The sequence below is a fragment of the Helicoverpa zea genome, chromosome 13, assembly GCF_022581195.2.
Source record: "Helicoverpa zea isolate HzStark_Cry1AcR chromosome 13, ilHelZeax1.1, whole genome shotgun sequence".
Taxonomy (NCBI): domain Eukaryota; kingdom Metazoa; phylum Arthropoda; class Insecta; order Lepidoptera; family Noctuidae; genus Helicoverpa; species Helicoverpa zea.
In genome coordinates, this window is record NC_061464.1 from 3,567,946 (window position 1) to 3,589,406 (window position 21,461).

The window sequence follows — 21,461 nt, forward strand, 5'->3', positions numbered from 1 at the left end:
GTTAGACTTAAAGCTAGACCAACAGCCATTTCTTATTCCTTAAGTAGAAAGTTATAGGAAATGGTTTAAAAAAGAATGTAAAAATAAACTGTTCTGCAGCTAATTTTGTATATTGTTTTTTAGAATTTTGAGAGCATTATTTTATTATAGCTTCTGCCAGCGACTTCGTCCGCGTTAGAGTCGGACTTTGTGCAAAGAGAGGAAGAAATAATAAACACCAGCCCCTCCAATTATCTAAATCTATGCGTACTTACTGCTACTTTAAGTAATAAAATGTAAACTATTAATAATTTGTAATTTGAACGAATATTTAAACACAAAAATAACTAATAGGTACCAACCTCTTTTATAAAATAACAACAAAAGAAAGTTAAAAATAAATTATTTAAAACCTAAAAGTCGCGCAATAAGGTTGAACGCTCTAAACGTCTATTCGCATCAATCGCACCAACAGCCATAATTGTATGAAGCTCGCGCAGCGACCGCGCCGCGAGTCGCGTCGAGCGCGGCGAACGTTGCACAAAAATGATCCTTATAGCGTGATTCAGTATTCACGCGCGATGGCTTATTACCGTTTTTCATGTATAACTTTGGTGTTTCTTTACCGATTTAAATCATTCTTTTTTAAATGAATAGGTTATACTGTTAACTATTTTTAATTAGTATGAGTGAGAGTGTTATAAACGAAATAGTAGACAAATATAATCAGAAAGCTCCGAACTGCTAAGCTACCGAGAGTTTTACGTGTTATTGTGAGTCAACCATAAAAGATAGACATATGCTGCCACGGGATATTTTTTACATAATTTTATGAAGAACATTTCCGTCGTACATGGTTTCTGTGTAGCTGTAACCATTAGGGCTGCACACGCGACGGAAGCTTAAAAAATGGAGTAACTTCTCCCGTTTTCCCAACATTTACCTTCACTGCTCTGCTCCTATTGATCGTAGCGTGATGAAAAGTATTCTATAACCTGCCCAGGAGTATGAAGAATATTTGTGCCAAGTTTCATTAAAATCCGTCCAGTAGTTTTTGTTTCCATAACGAACATACAGGCAGACAGACAGACAGACAGACAGACAGACAAAAATTTTACTGATTGCATTTTTGGCATCAGTATCGATCACTAATCACCCCCTAATAGTTATTTTGGAAATATATTCAATGTACAGAATTGACCTCTCTACAGATTTATTATAAGTATAGATTATATAGCGTTCTATATTTTAAGCAGACTCAGAAGAACCCTATTTGGAAATGCTCACAGCAAACGTTTTATATTGATACCTAAGTATCTATGTATATTATTATGTTCCCTGTATATTATTCACTTATACTCCTGATTGTAAATTTCTTATATATATTATTGTCTTTTTCAGAAGTCGAACATAAATCCCGTAAGTTATTCTTGGTTCTATTCATAATTTTTTACTGCATTTTGATATCTTGGTAGTAACGGATTTTACTTAGACGATTCGCACTGCTAACCATTTGTGGTGCGAAACGACGAACTACGCGTCTAAGAACTTACTGATCCAATTTTAAAAAATAAATCACCGCGTGACAATACCTTAGCTTTATTTTATTTTTGTCCCGAAATAAACTGCTAGTATATACTCGTGTAATTTCAGGATTATTCGAATCAGGATGTATTCCGGGTGAGACCGTGAATCCGAGCAAGTGTCTGACATGCACTTGTTCTGATCAAAACAAATGGGTGTGCTACGGAAAGGCATTGAGAGAGTGTCAAGGTACATTCTTGAAAATATTTTTATTTCAAAAAAGGGGGACCTGGAGCTACATTATTTATATTAAATAAATACTTAAAATTACTTTCTGTTACTAAAAATGTACAAAATAAATATAATAAAACGAATACAAAATACATAATATAAAAATATGTATTCTAAATTCTTCTTCTATAAAAATCTTTCCGAAACAAAGAAATAGAATATAGGTAAGATTGTGTCAGATCTTGAGTTCTAATTAAGATTATAAATTAAATTTCTATTTACGTTTTTGATAAAATCATCATCCGCATTTTTTTGCGCGCGCTCTTTATGTTGATGATAAATCCTAAATAATTAGTTAACAATTTCCAGAAAGGGATTGCGATGCAAAGGACGAATTCCACATGGGTTTCTTACCCTACTGCGCAGAGTGCCAATGTTCGCTAAAAGAGTGGTTCTGTTCGATAAAGCCTAGGACGTGTAAAGGTAAAGTCATTTAGTTATTTCAATCTATGCTAATATTATAAAGTTAAAGAGTTTGTTTGTTTTAATGCACATATTACAAAATCTTTCAATGTATACAATCCTACTAGTCCTACTTATATTATAAATTCTACTAATATCCTACTAATATTATAAATGTGAATTTTTTGTGAGAATTTATGGATATATGATTGTTATTCTTTCACGCTGAACCGATTTGGTTGAAATTTGATATGTAGATAGGTTATTCCCTGGATTAACACATAGGCTTCTTTTTAGTAACACACCACGCGGGCAAAGCCGCGAGCGGAAGCTAGTATAACATATTTGTCTACGAATGCTACTTTTTATCCGGGTCCGCGAAGTAGTGCCTATGAGATCTAAGTGAAGCCACTTGTAGGATCTAATAGAACACTAAAAGATATACCATTTATACTAAGCAGCTTTAATGTACAACTTAATTACTACTTACTAATTACCATATTTTTTTCTAATTACCATGATATTTTGCATTTCAGATCACAGTAAGTATAACATCATTATTATTAGAAATATACTTATCTAAATTAATGAAGCTCCATTAATACTGTTTAAACCTAGCCACATTATATCAATAAAATTACAAAATCTTAAATATGGTTTAACAGAGGGTTCGCCTAATGATTTCCCAACTCAAAAAGCTCAGCGTGAGGGAGTGTCAGACTCTTGCTGACGAAAACCTACCATGTTCCTTCTTAAGCCCTTTTATGTACCAAGGCCGTGGCAACTCTTTCGAACAATGCCGCAGCCCCGGCAGGCCGAATCTTTACTGATGTTGAGTTACGTTTTGCAGGTAACGCCAAATGTCCTATGGGCACGCTCATACAAAACCCGAACCAGCACTGCAGTGTATGCCTTTGTGGAGGAACCGAACCAGGGTCCCAAAATATGTGCTTCACTGAAGTAAAATGTGTCAAACAAGTCATCAACCATTTGATTAACTAATGCACAGTGGTTTGTTTGTAAATATTAGCGTCAATAAATCTAAAAAAATAACTGAGCAAAATTAAGATGTTTTTTTTATGCTACCCACCATAATACATGTGATTTGACCAACTCGATCCAGAATTTTTGTAGTCAGCTATCTGTCAAAAAGTCCCATCACAATTGGTGCAGCCCTTTCTTCTGTCAGACAGCAAACAAACAAACATATTATTTTTAAGTCGTATAGGTATTGTATATAAATCCATACACACTTACTAAAATAGCTGTTATTTTAATATCACATACAGGCACTTCAATGTTATTTATTTATATAAACTCTCACATTCAGTCTGCCAATTTTCCAAAAAGTACAGTGAACAAATACAGGCAATAAGTATTAGTTTCTGTCAGCCGACTGGCATCAGTCAGAACACCTGTGCTCTTTTCATTACTTTGCTGAAATACACCGCCTCATTCCGAAGCGCCTGGTGGATTTATAATTATTAATTCAGCTTGTTAATGTGTGCTTTTACTACCTGGAGTTTGTGTTTTATTTGTACTGTGAATGTAGTTTCTTTATGGTACACTAACTGACTTGTAACTCCAATGGCACTGACAGCAGCGCGAAATTTAGTTTTCAAATCATCCAGGGTGCAGTTTAAAGATTTAAGAAAATGCATCCAGCCATTTAGGAGTATCATCTTACCTTAGAGTTGACATATTTTCTTCATTTTTTTATTTAATTATCTACCATGAAAGTTAGTTTTTTTTATTAATTAATGGCAAATGTGAGCTCTATTTGAACCGATTTCTCAAAACTTAACATTTTGCCATTTAACCATATGTTAAGACCATTTTTTTTAAATTTCATATTATACATATATACTTAAGGGTTCAGAAATCAGTATTTTTTACAAAAAGTACTTATCCAATATTCACACAAAATAATGATCACATATAAACGGAATACTTATCCCCTTAAAAATTGCAAATTAATCCACGAAAACTGAAAAAAAAGATTTACGCAATTACTTTTCCAATAAGCGCACAGAGAAGCGATATTTTTTCCACAAATTCAAAGCCGAGCGCATTGGCCAATTTGTCTGCGTTTTCCCATTATATTTATCACTGTGCACTAAAAATATATTTGGTTGTGAGCTCCGCAATGCGTTGCCCACTGCCGTCGTGTCGTCGCTGGACAAAAATTTATATTTATTTGTTACATCTGCTACCGTTGGCTTAACTAGCTTGTTTCCTGCGGTTTGGCTATGTATTTAAGATTTATTAAAGTGTGTCTTTTGAGAAATGTTGAGATGTTTTCAAGCGGTTTTAAGCATATTATCTTTTATTACAGATTTCTATCTGTTGATTTGTCATCTGTTTTCAGTGTTTTAGTTTTCAGTTCAAGAACTTACCTGTTAATATTACCGGTGATTCTGCCTCATAGGCACGGTGGTAGGTGATATTTATTCTATCACCATCTGTTCCTCGCAGTTCCAACCGCATCCAAAGAAAACTTCTAACGCATGAATAAAAAGAAGCCTTATGTCCTGTCTCAAGCCTTGTCTATGTACAATGTAAATATATAGGTTACCAAAATTATTTAAGGCTGTCCAGGGGACGAGATTTTTTTATGTACTTTACTTTGGTAACACTTTTAATAGGGTTAAAAGTGTTACCAAAGTAAAGTACATAAAAAAATCTCGTCCCCTGGACAGCCTTAAATAATTTTGGTAACCTTTCCGGTATTTTAACTGTAGAAAATCCACCCTAACACATAGAAACAGCTAAACATATTCTTCAACAGCAGGACAGACAAACAGTATGGTTTATACATGAGTAGTTTTGCACTGCATTCGAGCAAGAATTAAACATTCATTTTTATTACGTTCAAGGGAACACGGCCAAAGCAACGCCTTTTATTTTGCTGGCGAGCTATATTTTATTTATAAAACTTGCTAGCTAGCCATTGGCCAGCTCGTTAGTAAATTAAACTACCTTTTTACTAAGGTTTTGTTTGAATTTTCTTTGTGTATATATAAAAGGTGTTATACTATCGTGGGCACTTTAGAATTTTCTGTATAAAATTACCGATGGTCACAATGGAGAACAAAATGACTAGCAACGTGTTATAACGCAAAATTCATCTACATGATTTTTTTTTTCAAATTATCAGTACGGTTCTTTATTCTAAATTCGTATTTTATTTAATTATATTTACAATAATTAGTTTTTAGAATAATCTAGAAACTTTCCTATTTAACCTAAACACTATTGGCCTTACTACAAAAACTTAAACATCAGTTTTACACTTGTCTAAAAAAATTGTGGCTGCGAAATGAACCATATGTCAACGTCATAATTTGTCATTTTTTTAGACAAGTCTTAAACTGACGTTTAAAAGTTTTTGTGGTAAGACGGTACGTGTTTTAAATCTTTATTAAGCTCTTTTACAACCATCTTATCTATAACCGATTCCTTCTCATTCAGCCTTTTTATACCAGTCATTTAAGTATATAAATTCAATGAATTAATAAGTAAAACTTTTTTGGCCTTAATGAAAATGAATCGGTCAACATTTCTTACGAAACATATAAAAAGTCAAATAGTCTCAACCATCAGGAATAACATAGACATGCGTACAAAATTAAAGTTATATTACAATAATGATTATTTGTTAGGCGTTGGGCAGTAAGGAATTCCTTCGTCGTTGCAGTAGCACTCAACACAAGGCATGCCGGTCGTCTTTGGGTAGAACTTAGAATTCGGCTTGCATCGACTCGGTTTCCCTGAAATAAAAACTCCGAGCATAAACGGACAAGTAACTTCAAGTTTGATGGATTTTTTGAAAAAGAGAACAAAAAATACAAATGAAGGAATGTGGCTGGGTAACGGCTGTCCGAGATGTTCAGCTGACCGTTGAATCGGGACCCTTCAATTTAACATCCCTTTTTATCTTGTATATATGTAGATTAAATATATTGAATAAGTGTATATAAATAGGATAATTATTAGCTGTACTTAATAAAACGATCGCACCAAGCGTTACGCCTTATCATCGTTCAAGCCGAGTAGGGCATGCAATACCGGTTAACCGGTTTCGTTTTTACCGGTAAATCGCCCATTTTTGCGAATTTTAAATTACCGGTAAAAATAATATGAAACCGGTAATTTACCGGTTTTTACGTTTTTCTGATAAAATATAGCAATTGTTCATTTAACGTCAAATCTTTGTTATGTAGCCTGAATATAATGTAATGTTGCATACATTACGTATTGTAAGAGTGTTAAAGTTGCTGTTTTTTAGAAAAGTAAACGTGTGTGTCCTTAACTATCTCTAGGTTAGATACAAATCTTCTTTCTCATCTTAATTTATAAAATCTAAACAAATTGTATTCATTCGGTTATTCTGTTTTTCCTCATAGCTGTCAGCTCATACAAGGTACAAATGCTTATTGCTTATTTTACCTACTCTATGACCTTACTGAGCAAGGGCTTTTACTTCACCACCATGCGGACAGCTCTGAGGACACGGTGGAGCACACAGTCCAGGTGTGCACTGCCTGGGAAGGGTACCGCGGTGTTGTCGTCGAGGCAATAGGCAGCGGCGACCATTCGCGTCCTTCCCTGGTTCAAGCTATGGTCCGGAGCTAGAGGGAATGGGAAGCCGTTGCCCCTTCTGCGAAGCAGTCATGCTCGAGAAGGAGACGGCGGAGCGACTGCGAGTAGCACCTCTCATCCCAGCCGCTGTAGTGGACCAGGAAGACACCACGGGCGCCAAGGGTCGAGAGACGACTCCCGGCCATCGTAGGCGTCGGTCTGTGGGCGGTGAGTTCGGGTGGCTCATCGTTCCACCGTCTGCATAGACAACAGACCTGTGTCAGCAGCGCGCGTTGTTCCACAGGCTCCTCAGGGAGATGTCAGCAAACCCAGTGGGGCCCAGCAGGGCCAAGGCCTGCCGGGGCCGCGGGATTGTTCGAAAGAGTTACCGCTACCCTGGTCCATAAAACACCTACTAAAAAACATGGGTTTTAGACAGAAAGAGTCTGTCATTTGATGATTTACCATAAAAAAGGGCTTTCCCTTCAATGAAAAATATATTTTTTACGGTAATTCTTAGCGTTTATCCCGTCTTGTGACGGGGTTGGCTTTCCGTATCTTCCTTCTTCCACTTCGCTCTATCCTCCTGAATAGACATCTTTGTCTTCGAGTTCGCAGATTTTCATGTCATTCATTACGACACTCAACCACCACGGTTTCGGCCTGTAGTGAGTATGTGAGTATCACTTTCACACTGCCGATGTCCTCAGGTGTCACTCCCTTTTACATGTCCGTACCATCGCAGCCGTTTTTCTTGCATTTTGTCGGCGACATCGCGTACGGATTTTACTGACATGTTTTTTGTTACGGCCCACGATACAAAAAACGTTTACCACCTTATACTTTGCATATTTATTTAGTTTTTGCTTTAAGACTACCCAATCTTATTGTTATAATATCACATTTTAAAAAAATTACAAAAATTACCGTTTTACCGGTTTACCGGTAAAAATATTTTTATTACCGAATTTTTACCGGTAATTTTTGTTTTACCGAAATTGCATGCCCTAAAGCCGAGTCGTGTTTATTATTAACAAATCACCATAAGATATACGCAAGCTGCCTGAACGATTATACCCAACGATTCCAATTGTCATTATCACATATCAGCGGAGTTCTTCCAAAAATGTCGTAGGAACCGATCTCAAAAGTGAGCTCTTCTACCGAAAACATAGCTCCTTACTTATATAACTCTTCTTCTTTCGTGTCGATGACATATCTTATGGAGAAACTATACTTACTACTACTGCTTATATGTATAACCTTACCCTTCCCAAGAACGTCCAATTCGCAACCATCCACTGGAGTACATTCATGTCTACTGTTATTTTTGCATTCACAACGATGGCAAGCACTGATCCAAGTCGTGCCCGGCTCGCAAGTCGGATAAACGATTTGTTTGGTACATTCCTTGGACAACTTTTTGTAGCTTGAATGATGTATTAGTTCATCACTTTTTTCCTCATCATAATATTGTTTGTTGGCTGACCCAGACTCTGTTGAATCTAGAAAATATTTAATTAATAGACGATTGCAGCTATACCTATCACTTGCGTGATGTAACATATCATCTGAAATACTTATTAAGTTATTTAGAACTGTTTAATTTTCATTGTCATTAACAGTAAAGCCAAGATTACCTTCTGGATTATTTGGTTTTTCTCCAACAGCCAGCATTTCATTTCCTAGCTCTTTCGTACAGCCAGTGGAATCACATTCGGCTACACCATCTCCATTGCATACACAAGTATAACAATCACCCATCTTGAATCGAGAATAAGGTTTGCATGTCATCGGCTCTCCTGAAAAAAAATCAATTTCATTATCTTTAAAACATTTTGCAGTGACAATAAGATACTTCGTACATCCTAATTATTTATTGACTTTGATGATTGATGATTTATGGACTTTGAAATTACTAGCTCACTTATCAATCGACTAATTGTCATCTAATATATTTTAAGTCATGTTTATTGTCTGTCTAATATACAAAAATAAACTTTTTTGTTTGTTTGTACACTTAAGGTTATAAAACTACTGAACCGATTAAGCTAAACAACTAAATACATTTAGTTAACATACATCTAGTTACAGTTTTACTATGTAAATAATAAAATAACATACATTTAGTTGTTGTTAGTTGTTACATCAGTTGTTAGTTGTTACATCAGTTACATTGTTTGTTACAACTAACAAATGTTTGCGAGACACTTACCAAAACTTCTCAGTACACAAGCAGGCAATTTATAACATATTGCTTTCCCGTTTTCACAGGAGCAACCATAACAGTTTCTAATCCATTGCGTTCCTTCGCCACATTCCTCTTTTTGATCTTTCTGTTTGTATATTACTCGAGAATTGAAAATTTTTGGCAACAAAGAAGTTTCAAGATTCACTGAAGCTACTGTCGTAGTTGAATCAATTTCTTTAAAGTTAGTAACTGTTTCAATGTCTTTCACATTTGAATCTTCTGATGTAGTATGGATTTCCAGTAGGTTTTCTGCAGATTCTATCATACCGCCATCTTCAGAAAACGTAGGACCATCATCCATAAAGCGGTCATATATAAAGTCCGTTTCGTTATTGTTATCAAACTGAACCTTTGATTCTAATTCTGATTTGACATCATTTAGTATTGTTTGTAATTCTTCAGTGGTTATACTGCTATACAGCATTTTATCTACAATATTGTTTGCTGTAGATAGATTTTCTGAAAATTCTGACAATATACTTAAGCTATCAGTCGTATTATAGATTTCTTCAGTAATATTCTCCAACCAATTTACAGTTGTAGCTGTAGTTGTTTCATTTAATTCCATTCTTTTAACTAACGAGGGTTCTTGTGGATTTGATGATTGTGATACATCGGATAGATCCATCTCATTCAATTTGAATCCAAAATCTTGAGGGCTTTGGCCATTAGTAGGTACTGAGTCGTACAAAGATTCTTCGAAATCTGTAGTTGTTTCATAAGCGTCTACTTTTTCATCTTGGTCATGAAAATCTAAGGAAGGGTTGTTTGAAGTAGTCAATGCCACAGGTTCATCTTGAATTGGGTTAGGCATAACTTTATAAAACTCGTCAACGGAACTATATAAATTTAAGGAAGGGTTATTTGAAGTAGTCAATGCCACAGGTTCATCTTGAATTAGGTTAGGCGTAACTTTGTAAAACTCGTCAACGGAATTATATACGTCTTTATTTTCCTGCAATCCAATGTCGCTAACTGAACTATCGGTTAGTGGTAGTTCGTCTTGATTTTCAGCAGAGTTATATTCTTTGTAAGAACTTTTCATTTCCAAATCAATTTCGCTATTTTGATTTTCAGACATATCCTCATAGTCATTAAATATCTTATCGATCTCTTGTTGATGGCCACTGTCGAGTTTAATCAAAGGCGATTGGTCAGAAGTAGTGGCCTGAAGCAAATTTTCATTATTGTTGTTCCAAAGAATATCATTCACTTGACTTTCAAAGGATAAAGGTGATACATATTGATCGTGATCATCAGACTGAACCAACAGACTCGCATCATTCTGATTGTCATGATATTCTTTTTCATCTTTATCAGGATACTTATGATTCATTATGTTTTCAGTACCTTTGGGAGGATCTGATACAACATATTGTATCGTAACAGGAGATTTGGGATTATCTGTAACTCCCGGATGAAGATTAGGTCGTGGTGCACCTTGGTTTTGAAATTGATTTGCAACATTGGCATTAGGAAATTGTCCTGGCATTGGAGCAAAAATTGATTCATAGCTATTACTTTTGTATAATCCATTTTGCTGTTTAAACTGACCTAGCATCTGGTCTGGTCTATTTTTATTATAATATTGTTTTTTTTCATTCACTGGACGTTTATATGGGAAGTTAACGGGTCGAGTAGGACGGGGTGAGTATTGTATTTCACTGGAAAGTTCACTACTGCCAAATACTGGTCGATTAGGTATCATTTGAGAAGGTAAATATTGAAAGTTTTTTTGGTGTGAAGGATTTGGATCTAAATAATGTGGATACCTAAATTGATTAAGGGGTCTTCTTTGACCCTCCCATATTAGTTTGCTGTGCTGTGCTGGTGGCTGTTGTATTGCAATTTGCTTTTGTGGGAGTAAGATAGGTTGAGCTGGCTTGGGCATTTGTGTGATATGTTTTAAAGAGCCAGAATTGCGTTCATTCGGTATTCTGAATGGATTTATAGCCTGTTTCAAAGGAACATAAGCTACATTATGTGGCTGACTCTGGATATTTGGGTGCATAGTATAAGGATGAATGCGAGGATGACCATTTAGCCGTCCATTCTTTTGTTGATATACTTCAGCTAGTAATGGGTCGGTAAGGTCTGGTAGGGCCACATGTTTATATAGTTGGTCTTTATATAGTGTCGTTTCACCGCTGTGCAAGTTTCCATTATACGTAGAACCATGCACAAGTGTATCACCGTGCGGAAATTGCTGAAGCTTTAGAGGCTCACGGATAAGATTTGGAGAATTTGGTCTATAAGCTATTAAATTATTTGAAGGTTGGAAGTTTTGTGATGTAGGAATGGGTCTGTGGTATAACTGAGATTGGGCAATATTATTATGAAGCATGGGAGTCCGAGCTTGATTTGGTACAAAAACGGGTCGAGGTCTCCTTTCATGCACATTATGAGTGTAAGATGATCTGGGCTTAAATTGTGACCTAGGCGGAAGTAAAAATCGGGCCGGTACATTTGGCTGATGGTTTATTTGAAGACTCGGATTACGGTTGAGAAAATACTGATTATCATGAAAATCAGAGGAACCCCTGTTACTTTGTGGTGGTATTCTGGTGTTCTGAGGTGTACGATTAACATCCTGATCAAAGTTATAATTTGGTACTATCTGGCTCATATCATGATAATTTGTAATTGATATATCTTTCAGTTGATTTTGATCTTGGACCAACGTTGAGCCAGTAACAGGACTCTTAATTTGTAATGCATCCTCTATTTTGTTTAAAATAACTTGACTTGTTAAATCGGATTCTGTTTCAACTTGAATAGAGGAATCATTATATTGATTCAGACTTTTTTGTAATGAAAGTGATTCAAAATTATTATTTTCATGTATTTGGGGTATGTTAGGATTTTGGTAATCTTCTTGTTGTTTCAATTGATTCAAATTGTATGTTGCTGGATTTGGTTCAAGCTGAGTTTGTGACGTGTGCTGTATAATCTGGTTAATTTCATCAATCATTGATTTCTCGTTATTATTTTCTATGACAGATTTAGCAGAGTTTGCGGAGGATATTATTCTGGATTCGATCGGCTTGTATTGATGATATTCATCTGAAGTTACGACTTCTGCGTTTGGTACATTTTGTGGCACTAAATGAAGAGATTGTATTTTGTTATTCGCTATGCCTTCCGTACTTTGGATAGACATTACTGGTATAATGGTATGTTGATCTGAGGGTCCAAATTGTAATGAATTAGAAATAATTCTAGGCTCATCCATAGGGGCTATAGTAAGAGAAGAATAATCATTGCTCAATTTTTCGTTCTCATCGCTAAACGGGAAAACTTTATCAATATGTTTAGGATATTCTGGGGCAGAGAGAGAAACTGAATTTGAAACGATTTCTTGACGGCCTTCTGTTGGCAAAAACGAGTCCCGATACAAAGGTTCCTTATCCGGGACAACTAAATTTGTTTGATTACTTAGGGAGCTTGCAGTAATTAATTTAGTCGAGTAGTTTACAATTGAAGGTGGTTTTATTAAATGTTCCGTTGCGAGGTTTGGAAAATTATTACTTTGATAATTTTTTTGATCATGTTCTTGTTGTGATGAGGAAAATCTATCACTTATATCACCAAGGGCTGGATTATTTGATGAAGTGGCCAATATTTTTATCAATTTACTTGTGTCTTTTGATAAACTATTAGAATGCAGTTTGACTTCTTCTTTGAAACCATGATATGCATGACTTTGTTCAACAAGTGACTGGTTTTTACTGCATATCTGAGCAATGATATCAAATAATGGACCCCTTGATATATTTTTTTGAATTTGTGTTCCTTCATTGAACAAGTCGTCATAATTCTCTGAAAAAAAAAACAAATGCAAAATATTTTATTGTATTTTCCTTCTTTTTGACGAATTTTGAAAAATTATTAATCCTTTTTGACTTGTATTTACTTAAGTATTTGTACACTGTCTTTTAAGAGGTTGTCGCGATATTGAAATCTGGCTGTTCTCTTTTATCCAACACCAAATCATGCAAATTATTTACGTTCTTTCACTTACCTGAAGAAGATCCCATATAGCCTGCTAGCATACGTTTAAGACAATGGCAACAAATGGTATTGGTACATTTACTATGCGGTAGTGGAGTTTGTCCTTCGTCTTCATGAAATCTCGTTTTTATTTGTGGATCAATAATTAAACTTAAAGCTGTTGGAAAATTGATTTGACCTTATTATTTTACATCCGTACTGAAGAACAATGTATGATAGATGAGGTACACACACTGGCCAACATAACTTCTGGCTACATAATCACTAGAAGTACTATCTACCTAATATTCTTTTTAAATACGGATGAGTAATTAAGATACTTATATTTTCAAGCAAATTTTAGCACCTACATTTACACGAAAATAGATTTCCGAGTCCGACCCTTACATAGCTGGGAAAACGCTAGACAATTCTGAGACGGCTACGTGTCGATGATGATGACATTTGTCGTAAACCTATAGTAATCTGTCGGACCCAACCGCAGCGACCGCAGGGGAGGAATCGATTTTTTACTGACTTCCTAAAAAAGAGGTTCTCAATTCGTCGGAATCTTTTATTTTTTTTTACATTCACCGATTACTCCGACCGATTTGCAAAAATATTTTTTTGTTCGATAGGTGATGATGGAATCCCTGAGATACCGAAGGCAACTCTCGACAATTATAGGCAAATCTAGAAGAGACACATGCATTGACAAAATTCGATTCCTCCGCTGCGCTCGACTCAAAAACAGGTGTGTGTTCACCATAAGGTGTTTCAATACCTGGTGGAAGATATGGTTCAGTTATTGCTGTTAGACATTTGTTGGCCGTACACCTCAGGCGATCATTCACGCATGCGCACACGTTACAGCTGTCTGGTCGAAATATTCCAGCCTTATCCTTGCTACACTGAAACTCTGAAAATAACTAGGTTTATGTACGTGTACCAGATAAAAGACTTTAGGTACTAGTAGTTTATGGCATCCAAACTGATTATCGGCCACGGTGGCTGTTCTCTCTAAAGAGATCAGTCAACTGAGCACTCTCTACGCTTTAACTATCATAAATAATCCAAAATGATAGAGTTGTTTTTTCATGGGTAATCATCCCTCCGATTGTTGGTTAGCACCGTGAGGGAGTGTCAGACTATTACTGACTAAATCCTATTATGTTCCTTCTTAAGCCTTTATGTACCGGGACCGCGATAGCTCTTTCGAACAATCCCACAGCCCCGGCAGGGCGACATTTACATGCTCTGCAATGCACGGGTTAATTTATCAACTTTATCTATAATATCTTAAGGTATAGAATTATAAATATTATAGATAGATAGATGTATTAAGTACCTGGTATGCAGATTTCATTGCTGCATTTCAATCTCCCTTCAGGCGAGCAAAAGCAGAAGTTACATCCATCTGGTTTCAAAATATACTTCGGTGTAGTACATTCTTTACCTGAAAATATACCTTCAATGAGCATCTTCAATTCTATTCTTCAAAATAATTACCAGCTATACATTCTGGTAACCAGCCTAAACAAGAGGTATCGGACGGCCTGAGAAATTTGGTTGAGGAGGCAGATATATGTAATACGGTGGAAATCAGATGCATTCTGTTTGCCTGGAAGCCGAACCCTATAGTTAGGAAATGGCTGGTACTGATCACGATACTTAAACGACCTTTATACTTTTCAGTAACATATAGTTATCGGCACGAATCTTGAGCTCTGACCTACATCTGCGCAGAAGTGATTTATTAGCAAAGAACCAATCCCGAGTGACAGCTATGACGCGATCCACTGAGTGCCAATCACCGCTTTCGCCCGCCCCCTCGCCTCACTTCATACCACAAAAGAGACCCAATAAATTACATCGGCGTAGGTGAAGGTCAGAGCTCAAGATGCGTGCCGCTAACTATACAACACAAAAACATACACACAAACATTACGTAAACATTATAAACTTGCCTTCATAATCGTGTTCTAAATCACATTGGTTGCGCGTGCAGCGTATCTCTCCTTCAAAACAAATACAAGTATTGCATCCATCGGGATCCGGAATCGGTTGTCCACTAAAGCATTCGCTTCCTGAAAAGATACGAGTATTAATTATATCAGCTATTCGATCACCATCTCCCGAGTCTTTTCCCAACTATATTGGGGTCGGCTTTCAGTCTAACCGGAGCTGAGCTGAGTACCAGTGACCTATCTGACCTCCTCAACCCAGTTACCCGGGCAACCCGATACCCCTTGGTTAGACTGGTGTCAGACTTACTGGCTTCTGACTACTCGTAACGACTGCCAAGGATGTTCAATGACAGCCGGGACCTACAGTTTGAAGTGCCATCCGAAACACAGTCATTGGTGTCCAAGATATACCTACTTAGAAAGTACATACAAACTTAGAAAAGTTGCATTGGTACTTGCCTGACCTGGAATCGAACCCACGCCCTCATACTCGAGAGGTTGGCTCTTTACCCACTAGGCCACCACGACTTTATATCAGCTATTCGATAGGGATGATATATGGATACCTCGGTAACTGGGTTGAGGAGGTCAGATAAGCAGTCGCTCGATGTACAAAACGGGTACTCAGCTGCTACTAGGGTACTAGAAGCCGACACTAATATAGTTGGGAAGACTCGGCAGTTGATGATGATGATGGCTACCTCGAAGACCAAGATATAGCGGCTTTCAGACCTCCTATCGTTGCTTATGTTATAAAGGCGAATACAACTCTGTCTATCGCCCTTATGTACAACTTAAATAAAGATTTAAATGAAAATTGGTAGGGACACAGACAATCTAGAGCCTGAGAAAGGACATATTCTGCTTTTTAATTGGGTAAAAGAACTAATCCCCACAACGGTGAAGATCTAGCAACTATCGAAAAAAAAATATTACCTTTCCTTCGATAACCAAGAGTATGACACACATTTCTGCAGGTCTGCACTCCATCGTCACAGGTGCACTCAATACATTCATCAACTGTAGTAGGAGTTTGGCACGTACTCTTGCGCAGCGACGGGACGTTGATCGCAGCTAAAACAGACGGGTTATTATGAAAATCTTATCTACTTATACTTATGTGAAGCTGAAGAATTTGAAAAATTGCTTTAGTTTACATAGAACATTGTATTTAAATATTGTTGATTATTTCTATGTATACTGAAACAGAATAAACTATGGATATGAGTAGGCGTGGACTATGGACGTCAAGCCAGAGATTGTAAAATGTAACACCTTTATAACACAGCTTTCGCTCGCGGCTTCGCCCGCGTGGTGTGTTGATAAAAAGTAGCTTATGTGTTAATCCAGGGTATCACCTATCTACATGCCAAGAATCAAAAATTTTGCGAGAAAGAATAACCTACATCTACACATTCTCACAAACTTTCACATTTATATCATTAATAGGACATTAGTAGGATGGAACGCTAATAAAGGATTGACTATGAAGATGGTAGTTTTGTAACTATGTAGTTAGTTTTTTGCAACCGACGATTTTGTGAACAGGAAAAAATTCGATGTCAAGATCATCATTATATCGCGAAAGAAGTATATATTATTCAGTATTCACTGCTACTATGCCATTTTCTTTTTTCACTTCACTTGCACTGTTAATTACAGCGTCCGAGTGGAACGGACTTTATATTGTTTACGAGAACCAATAGAAAACCAGTGAAAATCTGCAGCATGCCTTTGTTAAGAAAAAACATACTTTACTATATAATACATACTTACATTCTGTGTTGGTAGAACCTTGTGACTGAGTATTCGACACGTGTAACGCCTAAAACAAAAGAAAATCACGTCACTAAGATCGCATTATTACGTGGAATTTTCACAGTACAAAGCCTCTTCAATTTGCCAAATTCATATTAGGAATATAAAGGTTTCTTTCTTTTGTTTTCTTTTGCTTTTGTTCATTGGTTCTAACCATGTGGAACAAGAAAGTTTATTTTAATTTTAATTGCTCATTTATTATGATAATATTTATTTACACAATCATCTGCCTAGCCTTTTCTCATTTATGTTAGGGTCTTCTAGACTAACTGGATACACTATAATAATTATTCACACAATATATAAACAACGTATGTCTAAAGCTGCACTTCTATTGCATTTAAATTAGCTGCTAATAATTTTCGCAAAAAGAACAAACGTGTTACTTGGCTTTTCAAATTAACCAAATAATAAGCCAGCTGTGTTTATGCTCACACTAATGCATACACACATTAATTACATACATCTTATGGCATTCGTACACTACGCTAGTTTTTAATACCCGAATATTTCAAAAGTGCATTTTAGAAATTTTCACAAAGTAGACCAGAGTTTAGAAGTAGGTGATTGATACCTACTCCCGTGCGTCGAAGAGCCCGTTAATGTTCTGCGCCTGATGTCTCTCCGGTCGTGTCGGATTTTCGTCCCATCAGGGTATAAGAGTGAAGGAACAGGCAGTGCACATGTGTCTGCGCAAATGCTTGAGCACTATGACTTAGGCAGCTAGTTGATCTCCTTATATGAGAACAGTCGCCGCGAACGACAATTGTCTAGACCGCCATTATTATTATTATTTTGGCCTCTAAGCGACTACATCCATACTCTTCCATGGTCCTTCTCCATGCGATCCACTTTTTGGAAGTGTCAAACTAGACCGACTTTTCATAAGATCTTGCAAAAGGTTTTTTTGAAATACATAAAAAACTTTGAGGTCGCTACATTTTGTTTTGTAAAGCAGTGTCCATTGAATATCAAAACCTTCATATGGCCAAAATTTGCGTAGCCTAGTGTGTGAAGGAGTTTAGTCGCTTGATAGTAGCCACTGCAAGGTGAGCAATGCGCTTGATCACATAGCTCACAGAATCACGTTGACAACACAAAAGTAATAAAACAATCATGCATCTAAATAAAGTTTTGAATGTCTAGAGAATGTGCTAAGACCAAAAAAAATATATAGAAAGTGTTAACCTTCGATATATATACTCATCTGTTCTCTTGAATACCAACTCCCGTTTTCCTTGGTAAATATCTTAAAATCAAAACTATCATCGTTGATCTGAACAGATTCGAACTATCGTACAAGTCAGTCTACAAAAGAGCCTATACGAGTACTATATGACTATACTCATGTTTCCAAAGACATGAAATTAAAACTGACGATGTTTCGCAGAAAAACTAATCTGATTAAACAAGGTGTAAACAAATTGGGAAAAAGGCTCGGGAGATGATAAAACCAATTGGTTTCACACATTAATTTGCGGGGTAATTGACTAATTTTGAAAGTTCGTTCTGCACCTGCTTTCGCTAAGATTAGCGCCATGTAACAAAAAAATATAGCTCTTGTTCATGCTCCGAACTTGTCTTCAGAGAATCGCAAATGCAATTTTTGCTTGTAATCGTATCGGGTCCGTCCTTTTTAATGACAAAGCGCGGCTGCTGTGCTCGAGGTCTCGGGTTCGATTCCCGAGTCGGGCCGAAATCGCTTTGTGGGTTTTCTTAAGCTTTCACAAGGCAGCCCGTAGTCTGGAAGTTAGTGATTGATTCACCCGTGCATCGAAGAGCACGTACATGTCGGTCCTGCGCTTGATCCCTTTCCGGTCGTGTCGGATTGCCGTCCCATCGGGTTATGAGGGTGAAGGAATAGGGAGTGCACCTGTGTCTGCGCAAATGCTCGTGCACTATAATATGTCTTGCGCAGCTGGCTGATCTCCTTAAATGAGAACAGCCGCCGTGGTCGAAATCGGCCGTGGACGCCATTATCCAAAAGAGTCCAGAAGTTTTATGACAACAAACTCTTCTTGAGATTTGTGACGTCGTTTGATCCTTTATGGATTTCCATCGCTGGTCAAAATAGACGAAGCCATCAAAACTGATCGCGAGTACTTACACGAAAAACTTGCTGGTCTACTTGACACTGAAAACCTTTTATGAAAACACACTATCTAATCTGATGACAGTGAAAGACTTAAAAGACCAACTTTGTAAAAGACCTCATTACTATGTCAATTTTAAGTTATACAGCTAGGCATTAAAAGACGTCAAACGAAAAATACTATAAACGCCAGCCAGATATAAAAAAAAAACAATTCTCTCACAGTTTTATCGTAACTTTTATCATTATAAATTCCAATAAAAATTCTAGGAATGTACTAATGACTGGGTAAGTTATTAATTCACGATGTCTCGCGTTAAATAGCTTCTTTAAATACACCTAAAGGTTACTGAACAGTAAAAATAGTTTCATCTACCTAAACGAATTCCTAAATGGACTTAAAAAACAACTTAAAATAATAGCTTACCCATATTAAAACACAAAACAGAAACGCCAACCAATCCATAATAATGAAGAATCAAATAACAAGAGGCTGTATATAATTTTCTTTTTATACGCCAACATTAAAATCAGCAAAGTGACTATTAACACAACAGTCATTAAAAACAATTACAACAACACAGCAAGACATTTTACGATAGTTTCTCAAACCTACAATGAAATATTAACCTTAAATATACCAACCATAAAATTGTAATTTGCATGGCTAGTTTCAGTATGTACACCAAGATTGGTTTTGAAGTTTCTTGTAGTACATAAATTAATTTTCTTTAAATGTTTTAAGGTAGATAAACTAGCTGCTAATATGTTCAATTAAGAGTTCATCCATTATTAAGTTGAACAGTCTTATAAATGCATTTAATCAACCAGTCAAAATTTTAACGCAGTTGGTAAGTTATTTTGACTGTAATATAAAAGCGTGAAAATTCTGCCTTGTTTGCCCAGTTGTCGTATAGCGCGACTGCCGTGCACGAGCTCTCGGGTTCGATTCCCGGCTCGAGCCGAAATCACTTTATGGGTATGAGAAACTTGCACAAAGCAGCCCGTAGTTTTTTTGGCAGTGATACAACCCCGTTCTTGGGAGGACACGTAAAGCAGGCGTTCCCGAATTCTACTCAGTAGCAGTCGTGGTTACATTTCCACGTCAGAGGCCGTCAGGCGGTTTTGAAAAAACTCTAGTCTAGTCACTAGGGCGTGTTAGGAGAATAAACCTGCAGCTTACGCGATAAGGAGAAGACATAAGACTAGATATCTATGTCCCAACTTCAGATTTTGTATAATCGACACTAATAAAAAAAAGAAGAAACATTTTTATTTGTTTGTTTCTACCCTAAAGGATCCAAAACTACCGAACTTATTTGAAAAATTCTTTCACAGTTTAGAAGCTACACTCTTCCCCAGTATCATACGCATTATTTCCCGATACGGTCAATAGTTTCCACGAACAACAGATGACATCTTTGACACAAACTAGCCCACAGACTTGAGTACCCCATTTCAATGGGATATCCAACTTCATATCTAACATTGCCAATTAGATCCATAAGCCAGACTTCTCCTAATAGTTTCAAGAGGCATAATCATCCCTTCTTAGGCATCTAGTTAGGGGTACAACTAAGTTAGATCTCTGAGGGCGAACCAGTCTTGAAAACATCTAATTGCTACTAACTTGGGAGACTTCGCGTAATTTGGGAAAACCTATTACTTGTAGTGTTAGGTACGTTCATTTTGGAGTAGCAGTTGTACTGTTGAATGTATCGAGATGAACATTGCCATTGAATGACGCAAATTGTGAGTTTTCTTCGCACGTCATTTGATGGCAATGATAACTTTAGCGATAAGAACTTGTACTTCTGTAGCAAAAGAATTATGTCGTAAAAAAACACTACAGATTTACTTTGGAAGGCAATTATTCGTTAACCACCCAGCTGTTATTTCATCATCTGCCTATCCTTTTCCCAACTATGTTGGGGTCGGCTTCCAATCTAACCAGATGCAGCTGAGTACCAGTGCTTTACAAGGAGCTGCTACTAAATGACAGCGGGACCTGCATTTTGACGTATCCTCCGAAACACAATCATTCGTATCCGAGATAGACTCAGAAAGTACATACAAACTTAGAAAAGTTGCATTAATACTTGTCTGACCGGAATCGAACCCACACTCATATGTGAGAGCTTGGTTATATTGATTTCTGGCACTTACGAGAATATTAGACATTTAAATTAAACTACTTTTTTACTACTTACTGATTTTATCGCGGTTTATATTAACATTAAGGTATCCATGGTCCGAAAGTAAAGGATCCGAAACTATAGGATTAAAGAATATTAATATACTTAACCGCGATAAAATCCGTAAAAGTAGTTTTATTTGAAGGTTAGTTCTTTACCCACTAATTTTGCTGTTTATATTCCTTCAGCTAAGAAAACAGCTTAACCCTGAAAGACTACGCATAGAGAAACAACTCAAGGCTTTAAATGTCGCGCAGTTGTTAAAATCCCCTACATTTTAACCTCACCATAACATTATAAACAAACATGGTACTAATCACTGCTCATTGTTCTCCAAGCTCGGTCTGAGCAAACATCATTATGTTGGATTT

The 21,461-nt window shown here is 36.6% G+C and overlaps 2 protein-coding genes across 2 annotated transcripts in view; one reads left to right on the forward strand and one right to left on the reverse strand.

The window, feature by feature from the left end:
- LOC124636029 overlaps positions 1-3,204 on the forward strand; it is a 38,883-nt gene extending 35,679 nt beyond the window's left edge. Inside the window, exons 11-15 of the mRNA XM_047171986.1 lie at positions 1,381-1,398; positions 1,633-1,752; positions 2,104-2,217; positions 2,733-2,738; positions 3,047-3,204. Coding sequence (XP_047027942.1) covers positions 1,381-1,398; positions 1,633-1,752; positions 2,104-2,217; positions 2,733-2,738; positions 3,047-3,198 — 410 coding nt within the window. The 3' untranslated portion in view covers positions 3,199-3,204. The remainder of the gene's footprint in view (positions 1-1,380; positions 1,399-1,632; positions 1,753-2,103; positions 2,218-2,732; positions 2,739-3,046) is intronic.
- A 2,459-nt stretch (positions 3,205-5,663) lies between these two features.
- LOC124635857 lies at positions 5,664-19,361 on the reverse strand. The gene is made up of 11 exons (XM_047171806.1): positions 19,323-19,361; positions 16,762-16,810; positions 15,922-16,059; positions 14,986-15,105; positions 14,367-14,474; positions 13,803-13,937; positions 13,050-13,196; positions 8,993-12,847; positions 8,418-8,579; positions 8,046-8,282; positions 5,664-5,966 (listed from the first exon to the last, which is right to left on the reverse strand). Exons 1-11 carry the CDS (start codon positions 19,359-19,361, stop codon positions 5,848-5,850), a joined length of 5,109 nt encoding a protein of 1,702 aa, XP_047027762.1. The 3' UTR covers positions 5,664-5,847.
- Positions 19,362-21,461: the final 2,100 nt, after the last annotated feature.